At 38.3% G+C, this 15,247-nt stretch overlaps 1 protein-coding gene across 1 annotated transcript in view; it reads left to right on the top strand.

The window, feature by feature from the left end:
- The window catches only part of PDGFC (platelet derived growth factor C), a 224,169-nt gene extending 210,784 nt beyond the window's left edge, over positions 1-13,385 (top strand). The window contains exons 5-6 of the mRNA XM_045019907.1: positions 10,048-10,265; positions 11,743-13,385. Of these exons, the coding sequence (XP_044875842.1) occupies positions 10,048-10,265; positions 11,743-11,859 (335 nt within the window). The 3' untranslated portion in view covers positions 11,860-13,385. The remainder of the gene's footprint in view (positions 1-10,047; positions 10,266-11,742) is intronic.
- Positions 13,386-15,247: the final 1,862 nt, after the last annotated feature.

Genomic DNA, 15,247 nt, shown 5'->3' with positions numbered 1-15,247 from the left:
ATAGCCACTCCAGATCCTATTTAAAATAATAATATTATATTGAAATTTCCAAAATATAGAACTCAAAGTGAAGTCCCCCTTCTTCAGAGCAATAGATGGACTTTGATGGAGCTTCTTACCTAATACAGCCCCAGGTCCTGCACTCCTCCCTTGTACCAACCAGCTTGTGCGCTGGTGAGTTTGATCATAGTTGCAGTGTGTCTTCCCTGCCCCCCATCTGATCAGCCATTAACTCTTTTACATCATGACATTTTTTTCTTTCTTACCAAAAAGATTACAGCAACTGGGAACAAAAAGGGCCATAACACCAGAAAGGGGTTTCTCTGGATGTAGCTAAGCTGACAGGCTAACTGAGAAGAGGCATAGGCAGGGGGTGAGAGTTCCAAGTGGAGATGAGAATGTTCTCATTAGAGCAAAATGAGTACGGCACCTTAGGAAATTTACTCTCAGGAAAACGATGATGTGGCCAGGTGTAAAGAATCCCAGCAGCCTTCCAGTAACAATAATGGATGTTTGTTGTAAGGTGGACTCAGTAGATATCTGTTCAGGCCATGGAACAGAGCTTTACTCCTCTGGCTGACAAATAAAGGCTATAGAGTTGTGTTTCCTGAACTGGGTATGTCAAGCCTGGAGGAAGGCCATAAAATGATTTCTTGCCCATTCAAATGGTAAACGCTAGCATGCACTTGTATAATACTGCTCATGTGCAATCTATGTGTAGTACTCTATGACGTTGTAACTATAGAAAATACTGTATCCTCAGATGGCAATGCAGTCTCTCTCTAATCTATCGATCTAATGTATTGATCTAATCTATGGAGGCAATAGAATGTATACACAGAAGAGAGACCAAAGTGGGGTGAAAGGTTGCACCTGGCATGTTCTACTGACTGGTGCTGTGGGCACTTGACTTCTCATTGCCTCCAAGTGCAAGGATTCTGACTGGCCGTTGTGTGCAAAAAAAGGAGAATCTCTCAGCATCCAGCACACAAGGGCCAATCATAAGAACATAAGAACATAAGAAAGGCCGTACCGGGTCAGACCAAAGGTCCATCTAGCCCAGTATCTGTCTACTGACAGTGGCCAATGCCAGGTGCCCCTGAGGGAGTGAACCTAAAAGGCAACGATCAAGTGATCTCTCTCCTGCCATCCATCTCCATCCTCTGACGAACAGAGGCTAGGGACACCATTCTTACCCATCCTGGCTAATAGCCATTTATGGACTTAGCCACCATGAATTTATCCAGTCCCCTTTTAAACATTGTTATAGTCCTAGCCTTCACAACCTCCTCAGGTAAGGAGTTCCACAAGTTGACTGTGCGCTGCGTGAAGAAGAACTTCCTTTTATTTGTTTTAAACCTGCTGCCTATTAATTTCATTTGGTGACCCCTAGTTCTTGTATTATGGGAATAAGTAAATAACTTTTCCTTATCCACTTTCTCAACATCACTCATGATTTTATATACCTCTATCATGTCCCCCCTTAGTCTTCTCTTTTCCAAACTGAAGAGTCCTAGCCTCTTTAATCTTTCCTCATATGGGACCCTCTCTAAACCCCTAATCATTTTAGTTGCTCTTTTCTGAACCTTTTCTAGTGCTAGAATATCTTTTTTGAGGTGAGGAGACCACATCTGTACACAGTATTCGAGATGTGGGCGTACCATGGATTTATATAAGGGCAATAATATATTCTCAGTCTTATTCTCTATCCCCTTTTTAATGATTCCTAACATCCTGTTTGCTTTTTTGACCGCCTCTGCACACTGCGTGGACATCTTCAGAGAACTATCCACGATAACTCCAAGATCTTTTTCCTGACTCGTTGTAGCTAAATTAGCCCCCATCATGTTGTATGTATAGTTGGGGTTATTTTTTCCAATGTGCATTACTTTACATTTATCCACATTAAATTTCATTTGCCATTTTGTTGCCCAATCACTTAGTTTTGTGAGATCTTTTTGAAGTTCTTCACAATCTGCTTTGGTCTTAACTCTCTTGAGTAGTTTAGTATCATCTGCAAACTTTGCCACCTCACTGTTTACCCCTTTCTCCAGATCATTTATGAATAAATTGAATAGGATTGGTCCTAGGACTGACCCTTGGGGAACACCACTAGTTACCCCTCTCCATTCTGAGAATTTACCATTAATTCCTACCCTTTGTTCCCTGTCCATTAACCAGTTCTCAATCCATGAAAGGACCTTTCCTTTTATCCCATGACAGCTTAATTTACGTAAGAGCCTTTGGTGAGGGACCTTGTCAAAGGCTTTCTGGAAATCTAAGTACACTATGTCCACCGGATCCCCCTTGTCCACATGTTTGTTGACCCCTTCAAAGAACTCTAATAGATTAGTAAGACACGATTTCCCTTTACAGAAACCATGTTGACTATTGCTCAAGAGTTTATGTTTTTCTATGTGTCTGACAATTTTATTCTTTACTATTGTTTCAACTAATTTGCCCGGTACCGACGTTAGACTTACCGGTCTGTAATTGCCGGGATCACCCCTAGAGCCCTTTTTAAATATTGGCGTTACATTAGCTAACTTCCAGTCATTGGGTACCAAAGCCGATTTAAAGGACAGGTTACAAACCTTAGTTAATAGTTCCGCAACTTCACATTTGAGTTCTTTCAGAACTCTTGGGTGAATGCCATCTGGTCCCGGTGACTTGTTAATCACAAATTGGCCTATATTCTTTACCACCTACAGTATAATGTAGTGCTCTCAAACTTTGCATTGGGGTATTCAGGAAGGAATTGTACCTCTCTGATGTGCAGCCCATCCCTGACCTTCTTTCAGTTGGTGTAGTCTGGATTGTCCCAGAATGTGAATGTAGCAATCTTTATGGCCTCAGAGCAAGTTGTGTTAATGCCCTCTTCCACACTATCCCATGAAACAGTGGTGTCTCTGGCCACCACTTGGTGAGGTAGGCAATTGCTTAATTGAAGGTGTAAAGTATATACCCTGTATTAAGGATTTTACCTTACATAGAGTAAATCAAGGAAAGACATTTCCTTCTGCTTACACTGGCAATTTGTGCATTTTCCACCAAATCTCCTGGAGATACTGCCACTATTTCACATTTATAGATTGCATGTTGATGAACAGCATGCAGACAACACTCTCTTCCCTCCCTATCACATAACATGAAAATGAAAATATTCAAGTGTAAATGAAATATCAGTTAGTAGCGCCTATGTTGGCAAATGTAAAGTAGATTATCATTCAGTCAGCAGGGAAGGAGAGAAGGTGAATCCTTTTCATAACTCAGATTTAGTTTTTTGACAGCTGATCCCTGGATCAGAGCTAAAAATCTACCATTCTAGCCATGCTTTTATTGCTACAGCTATGCATAGGTAAATCAAAACTTGGATAGGAGGCAGTTTGTCTTTAAAAGCTTTCAGCTATGAAGCACATCTTTCAAATATTCATTTAGCACTTTCCTAGTTAAAGAGTTTCACCATTTGTCAACTGCATTACCATTTTAAGCATATAATAAGTGAGAGAAAAGCAATGTATATTTGTGGAACCTTACATAAACAGAAATGCAGGTGTTGGATAACATCTATATAGACAAAAGCAACTCTCTACGAGACAGTGATCTTCCCAAGAAACTATCAGAGTAAATCTTCTAAAGACTTCTAATTAGACAATGAAATAGATTTTCCTTTGAATAAACATATCAGGGTATTGCCACATTCATCTTAAAAGGACCACCCTCAGACTGCATTACTGAGTGTGTAATGTTATAGCCTGGGGCAGAAAATGTGTCCCATTAAGATGACACAGTATTAACTGTTAGGTGCTTTGAATAGTTAGAGAATGTGAACATTTTCCTTGTTTTTATTTTTATTATTGTTGTTTTTAATAACATGCTCTACTGCATTAAAAACCTATTTTAAGAAGTACTATAGAAAATTATCTGTCCTAAAATGTTAATCAGTTAATTAAAACTACATTGTACCCTTCAAATTCTATAATTAGGCCAGTTTTCTTTTTGTTTTATTCATTTTAATTAAATGCCATATTTATGTCCAGAATTTAGGACCAAACTATGATCTCAGTTATATCCATGTAAATCAGGAATACCTCTGTCAGGTCAAAGGAGTTATTCCAAAAAGCAAAATTTGGTTCTGTATTCCAAAATATTTTCATATATAAAAACTAAGTTCCTTTTGAATATTATACATATTAAAAAGTAAAAAGTGCATTGCAGTGAAAAAAAGTAGTCCAGTCTTACTCTCACAAAAATCAATGAGTAATCAATGGGCCACATTCTGCAGCCTAATTACAGCTCCTTTATGCTACATGCATGGTACAAGAAGCAGATAATTCTCCTGGTGTGTGGGAACCTCCTGTTCATATATCTGTACTGAGACCATGTGTCTCTGCTCCTTGCACTCCTGGCAAAGGACAAGAAGAGCCGGGGGCAGGTGTGTTATGCCAATCTTTTACTGTTTTAGGGGCCACTAAATCCCCTATGCCACTGGGAGCATCGCTAGGTGATGTGGAGCCTAGAAGCCATAACCACTTTCCTGCAGGAGAAAATCTGCCCCCCTCCCCGGCTTTATTTAGACCAGGATTTAGCTGGTAAAATGCTTTGGGAAAGAGGGATTCTTTTTGAGTACACATCTCTGGAGATTTGTTAGAAAGTTATAGCCTCAATTATAAAAAGCAATTAATTTCAGATTGATGTGAACTTAGTATATTTAAATGATACAAACTAACGAAGATACATTATTTTGAAATACAATTTTATTTTAGACCAACCCACATCACTTCTTTCTTTCTTTCCTCAGTAATATCTTGGTTCTGCAAAAAAAAAAAAAAAAAACCCTGCATTTTTTCTGAGCTAGTGCTAAAAAAGAACTTTTGACTGTTATGTCAACCATGATAAATGAGTGAAAGTCAAGTTGAAAGTGTGTTTAAATTTTCACATTATAACAGGTATTGTAACTTAGTTCACTTGGGAAATTCATATAACCTTTTATTATGGTTAAGTAAACATTTTAAGGGAATATATACATTCTGTCATCTAGTTTTGTGCCCACAGTATGTTAAAATACATTTTGGACAGACAGATACACTCTGAAAAAATAAGAACTTCATTCACACAGTTCAAAGAAATGATTACATAAGCACTGGACAAATTTGCCACAGACCTTTTAATAAGAAGAAAGATAGGGCAAGGGTGCATGCTGTGATATAAAAGCTATACCCCTTAGGTACTTTGTTAGACATGAAGCTGAACATGAAGCTTTTCAACACCTCAGAAGTTCTGTTGTTACAATAAAGCACACTAAAATATACTGAATTGAAAATGTTGGGACTGGGTTCACATTCAGAACCCTTCCAGAATTGCGGTATTTGAATCTAGGGTTTTGTTCAAATCCATATCCAAATTATTTCTAAAATGATAATTCATTAATTTCCATTTTGAACAATCCCCACTACCCGCCCCCCTCCTCCATACCCCATGACATGTCAGTAACAGTCATAGGCAAATAGGTATGTAACTTTGCTGTTGCTCAGGCAGGAAGTGTCAGTGAGGAGGATGAAATTTTTTTGTGCCAAGCTATATCCTTTTTGAACTCCCTGCAGGTAGCCTCCCCATATCCTTCCACCCGGCTTGCTTCTGGCCTTGCTAAGAGAAGCATGTGATGTATCTGGTTGAGGTCCCCATCTTAGAGTATCTTCAGGGTAGAGAAGAAAGGCAAGCCAAAGAAATGTGCCAGGAAGTCCAAACACTGCCCTTCAGTCCTCAGGTGGCTCAGATACTTCAGAGGATAAGGGAACATTTGACCCTGTTTATATTCAGACTGAAAGTCAGAAATAGCTATAGAGATTTGGTGACTGCTCTGGATGTTTCCTGAAATTACTCTGCCCAATTAATCCAGTGTTTCATTGGAGCTTTCACACACAGAGACTTGATTTCTGAAAGTGGCAACTATCATGATCTTTGTTCTGTGACACAGGTGCCAGTTTGAATGGAAGAGCTTTGTATTGGGCATGCAAGTGGCCAGGCATGAATCTTAGAAATTATCAGTTTCCTCATGCAACTGAGCCATTGGATTGTCTTCATATTGAAAGAAGCCAGCAAATCACCACCTTTGATCAATGCTAGGGGTTGACTACAGATATTCCATTTGGAATTTTATACTTAGTTATTTCTAAAATGAACCATACCACCCCTTACATCCCTTTCATGTTTTACTAAATTCCCTTTGTCATATTTGTTATGGAGGAACTGAGACTACAGTATTCTCAGGTCTTTTCAGAGAAAATGATCAAATTTAGAGCGAAGACTCAGCATCAGTATCTTGTATTTATGGGAGATCTGACTAGTTCTCCTTCCACTGGGAAGGCCACAGCCTACAACACATCCTTATTAGGTCAGATATCACCACTCCCAAGGCTTATTTAAACCATCAAGGGTAGGAATCAAGAGGAATCCTTGCTGAAAAACACTTGGGTTTCTGAAAACTTTCTATATCCTGAGCCATCTGAACATCCATGCTGACTACTCTCAACAGACCCGAGATCCATCTGTTATTCATAGGATCTTTGAGGTCCCTCTTCAAAGTGGAAGTCTCATGGATTGGAGGCAACATACAGATTTCATCCATGACTTGTTTGCCTCCAGCATTAGCCACCAGACACCCAAGTTCTGCATCCGATACCCAGACCCAAGATCCAGTATTCATCTAGCCTATTCCTTATCGCTTCCTTTACTCTCCTGAACTCTAGACCAGGGATTCTCAAACTGGGGGTCAGGACCCTTCAGGGGATCTCAAGGTTCTTACATGGGGGTGTGTGAGCTGTCAGCCTCCACCCCAAACCTCACTTTGCCTCCATCATTTATAATGGTGTTAAATATATAACCAAGTGTTTTTAATTTATAAGGGAAGGGAGTCACACTCAGAGGCTTGCTATGTGAAAAGAGTCACCAGTACAATAGTTTGAGAACCACTGCTCTAGACCATTCCACTAGAGCAATAACCACTTCCTGGGGTGGGGGAATACATCTCCTTGGACAAGCTATGCTCATAGGTTACATGATACTATACACCAAGCACATTGGCCCCTGCAGGATTTGAGTACTGAGTGCATAAAGCATTTCTCCCTTAGCAAAACAAGGGTTGCTATTGCTGAGGAGAGGTTATCCAGTGCCAGCCTTCCCACCTTCCTCTTTAAACCTTTCTTTTCCTGTTTTTGATTCCCTCTCTGGCTGAGTAATTAGTTCTCATTCACTAAAGTTAGAGGTACTGTTAGTCAGAACCATCCCTCTATGACAGTGGCAGTCATGCCAAGGGAAAAACATTTTCCTACCTGGTGATTATTTTTATGGGACAACACAGCTTTCTTGGGTGCCAGCTCTGGGATGAGAGGCTAGTGATAAAAAAAAAAACTACTTTGTTCTGAAAGTCGTCTAAGTAAGCCTGCCTGCAGCTAGGTTAAAAACAAAAATCTCTTTGTCCTGCTTGGCACATCCAGGCCAATGGCCAGAAAAGGCAAGTATACTCCGTTTGTCTGCACCTGTATTGCCATGCCATGGCAAACAATATTACACTTTATTTTATTATTATTACAAACATAATTTGTTTGCCTTCTCATCTTAGTCACGAGTACAAAATCCCATAACTGTATTTTAACCTTCAGATTGCAGGATTGTTATGGCAGGATCTGTGTCTTTCTTCATGTGATGGTAGTGACTACTCCATTGTAGACACTATTGTAGTAATGATAGCAGCTTTATTTTACATTTAACGTGCTGGTTTTGAACATAGAAAATTCCCAATAGGACATCTTAGAACTGAAATGACTCTTTTAAAGTGGACCAAGGGTTACTTTCTCATACACTTTATCAATTTATCCCTCAGTTGGCCCAACCAGTTGCACTGTAGTACATGTTATTCACATATTTTAAAAGAAAAACAAAGTGTTAAGTTATCTCACCTTGGCATATAGCAAAATAGCTGACCGTGTTCAGAAAACATAATATGGCCATGAGGATAGTGGTGGGGAAATTATATTTAGTCATTTGAAACCAGAGACCATCTTCCACTAAGAATACATGCAGATCAGTGTTTAACAAAAGCAGCAGGTAACCACTGATTAATAATACATACATTCTTTCTTCTGTTTTGTTCATTTTCAATTGTTACATTTTTAATTGGAATTGAAGTAATCTCTTCCAAGATTATTTTCTCCCTCTCTGAACCACTGGAAATTTATCCAAAGGATTTCTTTGTTTTTACCAAATGTTAATATGAATTTATTTGTAGTATAAATGGGATGATTTCAGGTTGTTTTTTTCCCCCCAGGTCCTCTGGAAAAGGGTTATTTTTTAATGTCAGGGCTAGTTTGTCTGAGATTTTTATTTCAGTATTTCCAAAAGCCATCCTGGCACAGGTATATACAAAGAGGAAAATGTAATGCTGCTAACCCAACAGTGAAAAGAATTGCAGATACCATTACACATTGCATCTATTCCTTTCGGGGGGGGGGGGGAAATCAGTCCAAATATCACAGATCATTATAACCTCCTTTTCTACCAGAAGCCAAATTACAGTGCTTTTCATCAAAGCCTGGACTAATAAAATGTGTTCAGTGTTCCACAAAACCAACCCTAGTTTTTTTTCAAGCAAGGCATTTTCCCCTTTCAGGGCCCATTAATTCTTGTCCATAGAATTAGGGGAACAAGAAGTATACTGCCCTATTTTTGGCATTTCCATGAGCTGTTCAGCCCTCAACATGCTAAAATTTTCATATGCTATGGTGGAATCTGTTTATAAGGAAACTGATATAGTGAAGTTCCATGTATGGTGGAGATAACTTAACTTTGTTTTACCAAGTTTTGAACTTACTTAAATATAACAGATTTAAAAGTTTAATTCAACAGAGTAATATTACTGAGTTCTACTTTGACAGAGGGTGGGTAGTGAGAAAAGCAATAATAAATAAATAAAGTGCAAATGGCATGGAGAGAGGCAACAGAGGTTGATACAGACAGACTGATTATAAAAGGGACAAGGAGGGGACAAAAGAAAAATCTTAAGACTCTTCTGATAATTATTTTTTTTTATTTTATAAAGTCCCTCCCTCTCCTGTGTGTGTGTGTATAGTAAATACACACACACAATATGGGACATTCACTGATGTAAGAATAGCTTTCCAGAAGTTCCATGATTAGGCCATAGTACAGACTTTCCTTTAGCCAGAAAAATAGGTTTTGTTTTTCCTTTAAATTGAATCTTCTTTGTTGAAAGCATGCATTGAAAATATAGTGAAGACAACATTTGCACACTTTGAACAAGTTTTACAAACTTAAAAAAAAAATTAAATAAAGATGTTTGCAAGATTCCTTAATTGCAGTATCAGAGGGGTAGCCGTGTTAGTCTGGTTCTGTAGAAGCAGCAAAGAATCCTGTGGCACCTTATAGACTAACAGACGTTTTGCAGCACGAGCTTTCGTGGGTGAACACCCACTTCTTCGGATGCTTGCATCCGAAGAAGTGGGTGTTCACCCACGAAAGCTCGTGCTGCAAAACGTCTGTTAGTCTATAAGGTGCCACAGGATTCTTTGCTGCTTAATTGCAGTGGAGTCCTTAATAATGAAGTAGAATAAAAATCCACAGATAGCTATTGTGTATTGCAGTTTAATATAGCAGTTAAATTCTGTGTCAATACAGGGTCTGAAGGGAAATTACATTGGAGTTGAGGAGAGGGAGAATCCTGGGAATGTGGCCTCACTAAGGCCATTATTGCAGCCTAGGAGCTGAAGTGCACTTTGCGTAAGTTCCACAATGGCAAAGCTCTCAGGCCCAGAACCCTAAAAGTATTTTAGCATCTCACTCCCACTGAAATGAACTGCCATGGAAGTCAATGGGCATTTAGACCCTTAAATACCATTGAGGATTTGGTCCGCAGCGGCTCTGGATGCCTTGGATTTGCACTCCTTAGGGAAGCTACAAGAGCATTCAAGTGTGTTTGTTTATTGATGGCATTTGAAAGACAAGTCACAGAAAGATATGTTTGCTCTTCAGTGGTGGATCTGAACCTTCTAAAGGAGGAGGTGCGACTCTACAGCTGTACTCCTCGCAACTTCTCAGTGTCATTGAGGGAGGAGCTGAAGCGAACTGACACCATTTTCTGGCCACTATGTCTATTGGTTAAACGTTGCGGTGGAAACTGTGCCTGCTGTCACCATACTTGCAATGAGTGCCAATGCGTCCCAACCAAGGTCACCAAAAAATACCATGAGGTACGTATCTCATTTTGTGTTTTTATATTTGAGACCAGAGAAAATCTATTCAAGAAACAATCTTTATTGTGAATGTGAATGCTGACCAGAATGTAGTTCATAGGATAAAGCTAATGTCACTGTACAGTGACACATTTGGAGGAAGCTCTCTTTTACTAAGAGTTAAAAAAAAAAATCTGCACCTGTGCTCTCACTCCATTCTTTTGGGGACCTCTGTGGGGGGAAAAAAGAAAAAAAAAGCCACACTCTGTTGTAAATTATTCCAAATGTTATTTTTTGAATAGAGGTTATTTTTGTAGACAAGAAGGGCATTTACCCTGTGAAGTTACTGTGGACTGAAGAGCTCTACATTTGAAGAATTTATCTAAGTTGGGCAAAATGAGATGTTCTATTTTTAAAAACAAAAGTGAATTGAAACTGCTGTTCATGCTCAGCTTAACAAGCAACTGGGCCAGTTTGAAAGTTAGCATTTTACAGTTTTGTTGTTAATATGCCAAGCCCGAAGAGACCATCTAACATTCTTTTTAGAATGTAAAAGACAATAAACAACCTCTAGGTCATGTAAGATTTTTCCAGTGTCTGTAATTGTAGACCAAAATATATCAGTTTAATATCTCCACCTATATTCTAAACTTACAGGTATATGGATTCAGTGACTCACTAGTTTTTTTTTTAATTTTATATATAATCTTAATATATATTACCTTAATGGTACTGTATGATCCAATTGTAAAGAAACAGATTTGATTAGTGATAATTTTCTAAAAGGAAAGGAAGGGGCATATGTAACACAGTGGCATGAGTTAATTTACAGGTTATAACAACATGAGAACCCATTTGTTGTAACTTATCAAGAAATTATAGCTTTCTATAGAAAAAACCCACTTGACATAATATGCAAGTTCATAAATATCACAGGACCATCTAAGATTAAAAGGTATACTGTTGTATATTTATCTAAAGTATACTGTATAAGGCTTATAATAATTTATCATTTTTAAAACCTATTAGATATTTTTAACTTCCTATAAAAACGTTCCACAGCTGTGAGTGGAAAAAACCTTTTTTTTTAATAAACTGCACATCACTGAATATCTATCGCTAAAATCAATATTATTTTACCAGTACCATCTAATAATAATTAATTATTGAGTCAACTATATAAGTAGTCCTTCAAACAAAAGAAAAAAAACCACACCCAAATCCCACTGCAGTAAGGTTTGCTTTGACCAAAGTAAATGTCTGTCTAGCATATCTTAATGTCTTAATCAAGTTTGTGGAAGGCTTGAGGTAAGGCCAAAAAAAATGTAATATATATTAACGAGCAGAATAAATGAAGAAACTCAGTTGTGGAGTTGATTGAGTTTCCTTTAGTAGTTTCCCTGTCTTCCAGTTTACTACTTCCAGTGTACTGTAGATAATGAAAAAGATGTTTAATGATTTACTTAAAAGCCTGGCTCCAATTGTCTTCTTTCAGGTTCTTCAGCTGAAGCCCAGGAGCGGTGTAAAGGGATTGCATAAATCATTGACAGATGTACCCCTGGAACACCATGAGGAGTGTGCCTGTGTGTGCAAAGGGAATACTGAAGGATAAATTTGGCTAAGTGTGCTTCTTTCTTTCAAAGTACGTTCAATTAATGGCTGATTCTGTTATGGGGCTTGTGCATTATCTCCTTCCCTAATCTCAGTTGTTTGCTTTGGGGATCTTCCATCTTCAGGATTTACAGTGAGTTCTAAAGAGAGAAGAAACCAAACTGGGATTATATGTTGTGTAAAAGCTCTGTTGCTTGGACGCCCAGTCAAAGGATGGGAGAAAGGCATCAGTAAGGGATTACTAGACGTATATATCATCATGTCCAGTTGGCTTGACATTACACGGATTTAAGAATTTAGTGTAAAAAATTGCAGTGTTCACACCACGAAGACTTGACTCTGCTGGCCTTACTGCCTTACTTCTACAGCTCCAGTACACCTGGCCTGTGATTGACAACATCTGGAATCTGTCCTTCTGTACTCAACCATTCCCACGTGCTCTAAATCAGAGTTCTAGGTCTTACAAACTTGCTTTAAAACAAACTGCCTTGTTCTGAATTAAACTTAATTTGTCTGATACTGGTAGGAAAGACTGGATTTTTCCACACCCACTATTAAAGCGCCTGCCTGTTAGAAAAGCTGACTGGACAATAAGCATGAGCTAAGGAGGCAAACACTGAAAAGAACAGTGGCTTTACTCTAATTACTATGGCCTATGACTTTTTTTGTTTGTATTTTTTATCGTGTACATTTTATACTCTCCTTTTGACAATATAACTATTTGCTTTTTCTAATCTTGTTAAATATATCTATTTTTACCAAAGGTATTTAATATTCTCTTTTATTACAACCTAGATCAACTATATTTTAGTTTTGTAAGACTTTAAAGCCAGAAGTACACAGTTGCAGGAACAGAGATGTGGTTACTATGGCAAAGCATCTATTTCTACATTGTCTGGTGCTAGACAATGGAACAAATCTAGGTTTACACATTTAAACAGAGTAATGACAAATGCAAAGATTATTAATGTGGATGAAGCTCTAAGCTTGATGGCTCCAGGATACTGAAAATATGAAAAACAGATGTTACTATAAATGATTTCAGAAATAGCTATCAAAATCCATCTATATTCTGGCCTTTTGTCAAATAGGAAAAAAATAATCAGGTATATATAGACCCATTCTGGCTTGTTTTATTGTTTAATTTCTTTGAATTAGAAAGGTCTACAACAACATGAGAAGAGAAGTTCAATGGCTTGTTGCCTTCATGAAACAGTGTGTTCATAGAAAGGCAGCCATATTTATTGCTCCAGGTGTATGGTTTTTCTTTTATGGTTATGTCCATTTAAAAGCAGTGACTCCCAAGATTTATTGATTTATCTATTCAGTACAGTTTTATGAATTATGGGTTTGTTTATGTACAGTATATCATTTAACCAGTACACGTATCCTATCCTATGCAATTTGGAAAGAAAACAGTAAAGTATTTTGCTTGTAAAATGCTTTAACATTATGCCTAGTTTATATTTTTACTATTGGATTTACAGATTGTAACAAAGCAACAAATAAAGTCATAATGCTAATTTTGGGAGAAACAAATGTCTGTGTGGTTATGTATTGGGTGTCTGGTCTATATTGAATGAAAACAAACCTGAAATGTATCTGCTAGAATGAAAATCAATTAGAGAAATGCAAGTCTTCTATCAGTAACTGTTAGAGAGAAATCCACATTTTCTAGCTTTTGAGTTCTTGAATTTGCAAAGTTAATGTTCTTTTAACATTGTGTTTAGTTTCCCAGATTTAAAAGAAAAAAAAACTGAAAAAAAATTCCATCATATAACAATACAGACACCACATGGCTTATCAGCAGGGCTGAAACCTTTAGATACACCCCACTGACCTCTGGCACCAAATGCAGTAATAGGTTACCATTCTCTATGTGGACCAGGCTATGAATGATAACACTCAGGAATCTCAGGGTCCATTCCAAGTTTGGAGGGGTAGCAGGTTCTAGTAGTCACAAACTCTTTGACCCCGACCTGATCTTTCCCTGTCTCCTTGAGCTTGACCTTGGGGCATTTCTGTCTCTCCCTGCAATCAACTCCCTGCCTTATTGTCCCAGTCTCTTTCCCATCTCCCTTTTCCAGGAAAAGTCTGCACACTCCTGGCCATCTCATCCCATTCTTCTCCCCCACCTTGACTTCCAGTCCCAGTCTCCCTTTACTGAGACTTTCCCTCCACCTACCCCCAGCTCATTGAGTCTGTCTCCTTGCCCAGCCAGTCCATCTTCCATGCTCCACGCCCTCAGCTCCTCATCCGCTCTCACTCTGCCAGGCCTCAATAGCAAGGAGAATCAATTGCAGGAAAATGCTGTTCCATCTCTGCAGCCCTGCATGGTGCATGCTGGGTCTCTCTTGGTGGGGGTTGTGCATGTGCAGTCTAGTTGACACTTAAAGATGTGTGAGGGGATGGAGCATGCTCAGTGCAAACTGAATATTCAGAAAATTTAGCTGCCATACTCTAAGTCTTTACTGAGCATGTGTGACCTGAAATTTTTTCAAAGACTTATACCTAGGCCAAATTTGGAAAATATACTACTGTACTATGAGATATTAAGGATAAAATGTCAGATTCTCCTAGGTTAGATCTCAACCTCAGTGTTACTAGGGTGTGGGATTATGCATATTAATGTGCTGATAGCGTATATCTTGTCTTAGTTGCATTTATTCCACTTATTTTCAATATATTTGTATTCAGAACTATAAACATTGAAGAAAGATTCTTGGATTAGCTATTGGCATAACTGAAAACCCATTGTAGAAATAATCAGCCTTTAATTAGATGCGAGTAAAAATATGATACAGGGAAACATGAGCTTTATTTATATGCTTGATGCTTAAAGAATGAGATGCTTAAAGTAAAAAAACAGGAAAACCTTAATCATTAGGCACCAAGCATAATATTAAATAGTTCTAATCGGCTAAATTATACTCTCATTTCCATCCTGCAACTCTTGTGAAGTCAGTGGTGGGTTGCTTGAGCAGGATTGGGCCCAATAGATGGTTGTTGGTCCAGGTCTGGTTTTTGGGAGCGGGGGCCCACCTAGCAGGAGGGATACATGGTATTCTGAGCAAAGACTGTTATCAGCACAAATAGGATTTTCAGGCTCTAGCCAACAGATCATCAGAGTTGTTTATACTATAATATATTGCATACAGGATAAGAACTAGTGAGTTTTTGCATTATGCATGTTTTCAAAGTTGCACCAGCCATCTGTTTTAGTGTAAGTAACTTTGAATGGCAGTATTTTGCATCCACTTTGTGCTGATGGGCATTTCTATATCCTGCATTGGACAATAAACAGACCCAAAGAAAACAGGCTGCACTTGGAAAGCTGCAGGAAGAAATATTGTGAGGGTTTTTCAGTTTCATTACAAATTTACAAGTTG

This window comes from Mauremys mutica, chromosome 5 (assembly GCF_020497125.1).
Source record: "Mauremys mutica isolate MM-2020 ecotype Southern chromosome 5, ASM2049712v1, whole genome shotgun sequence".
In the NCBI taxonomy this organism is placed as follows: Eukaryota; Metazoa; Chordata; order Testudines; family Geoemydidae; genus Mauremys; species Mauremys mutica.
This window is presented reverse-complemented; position numbering and strand designations above follow the sequence as displayed.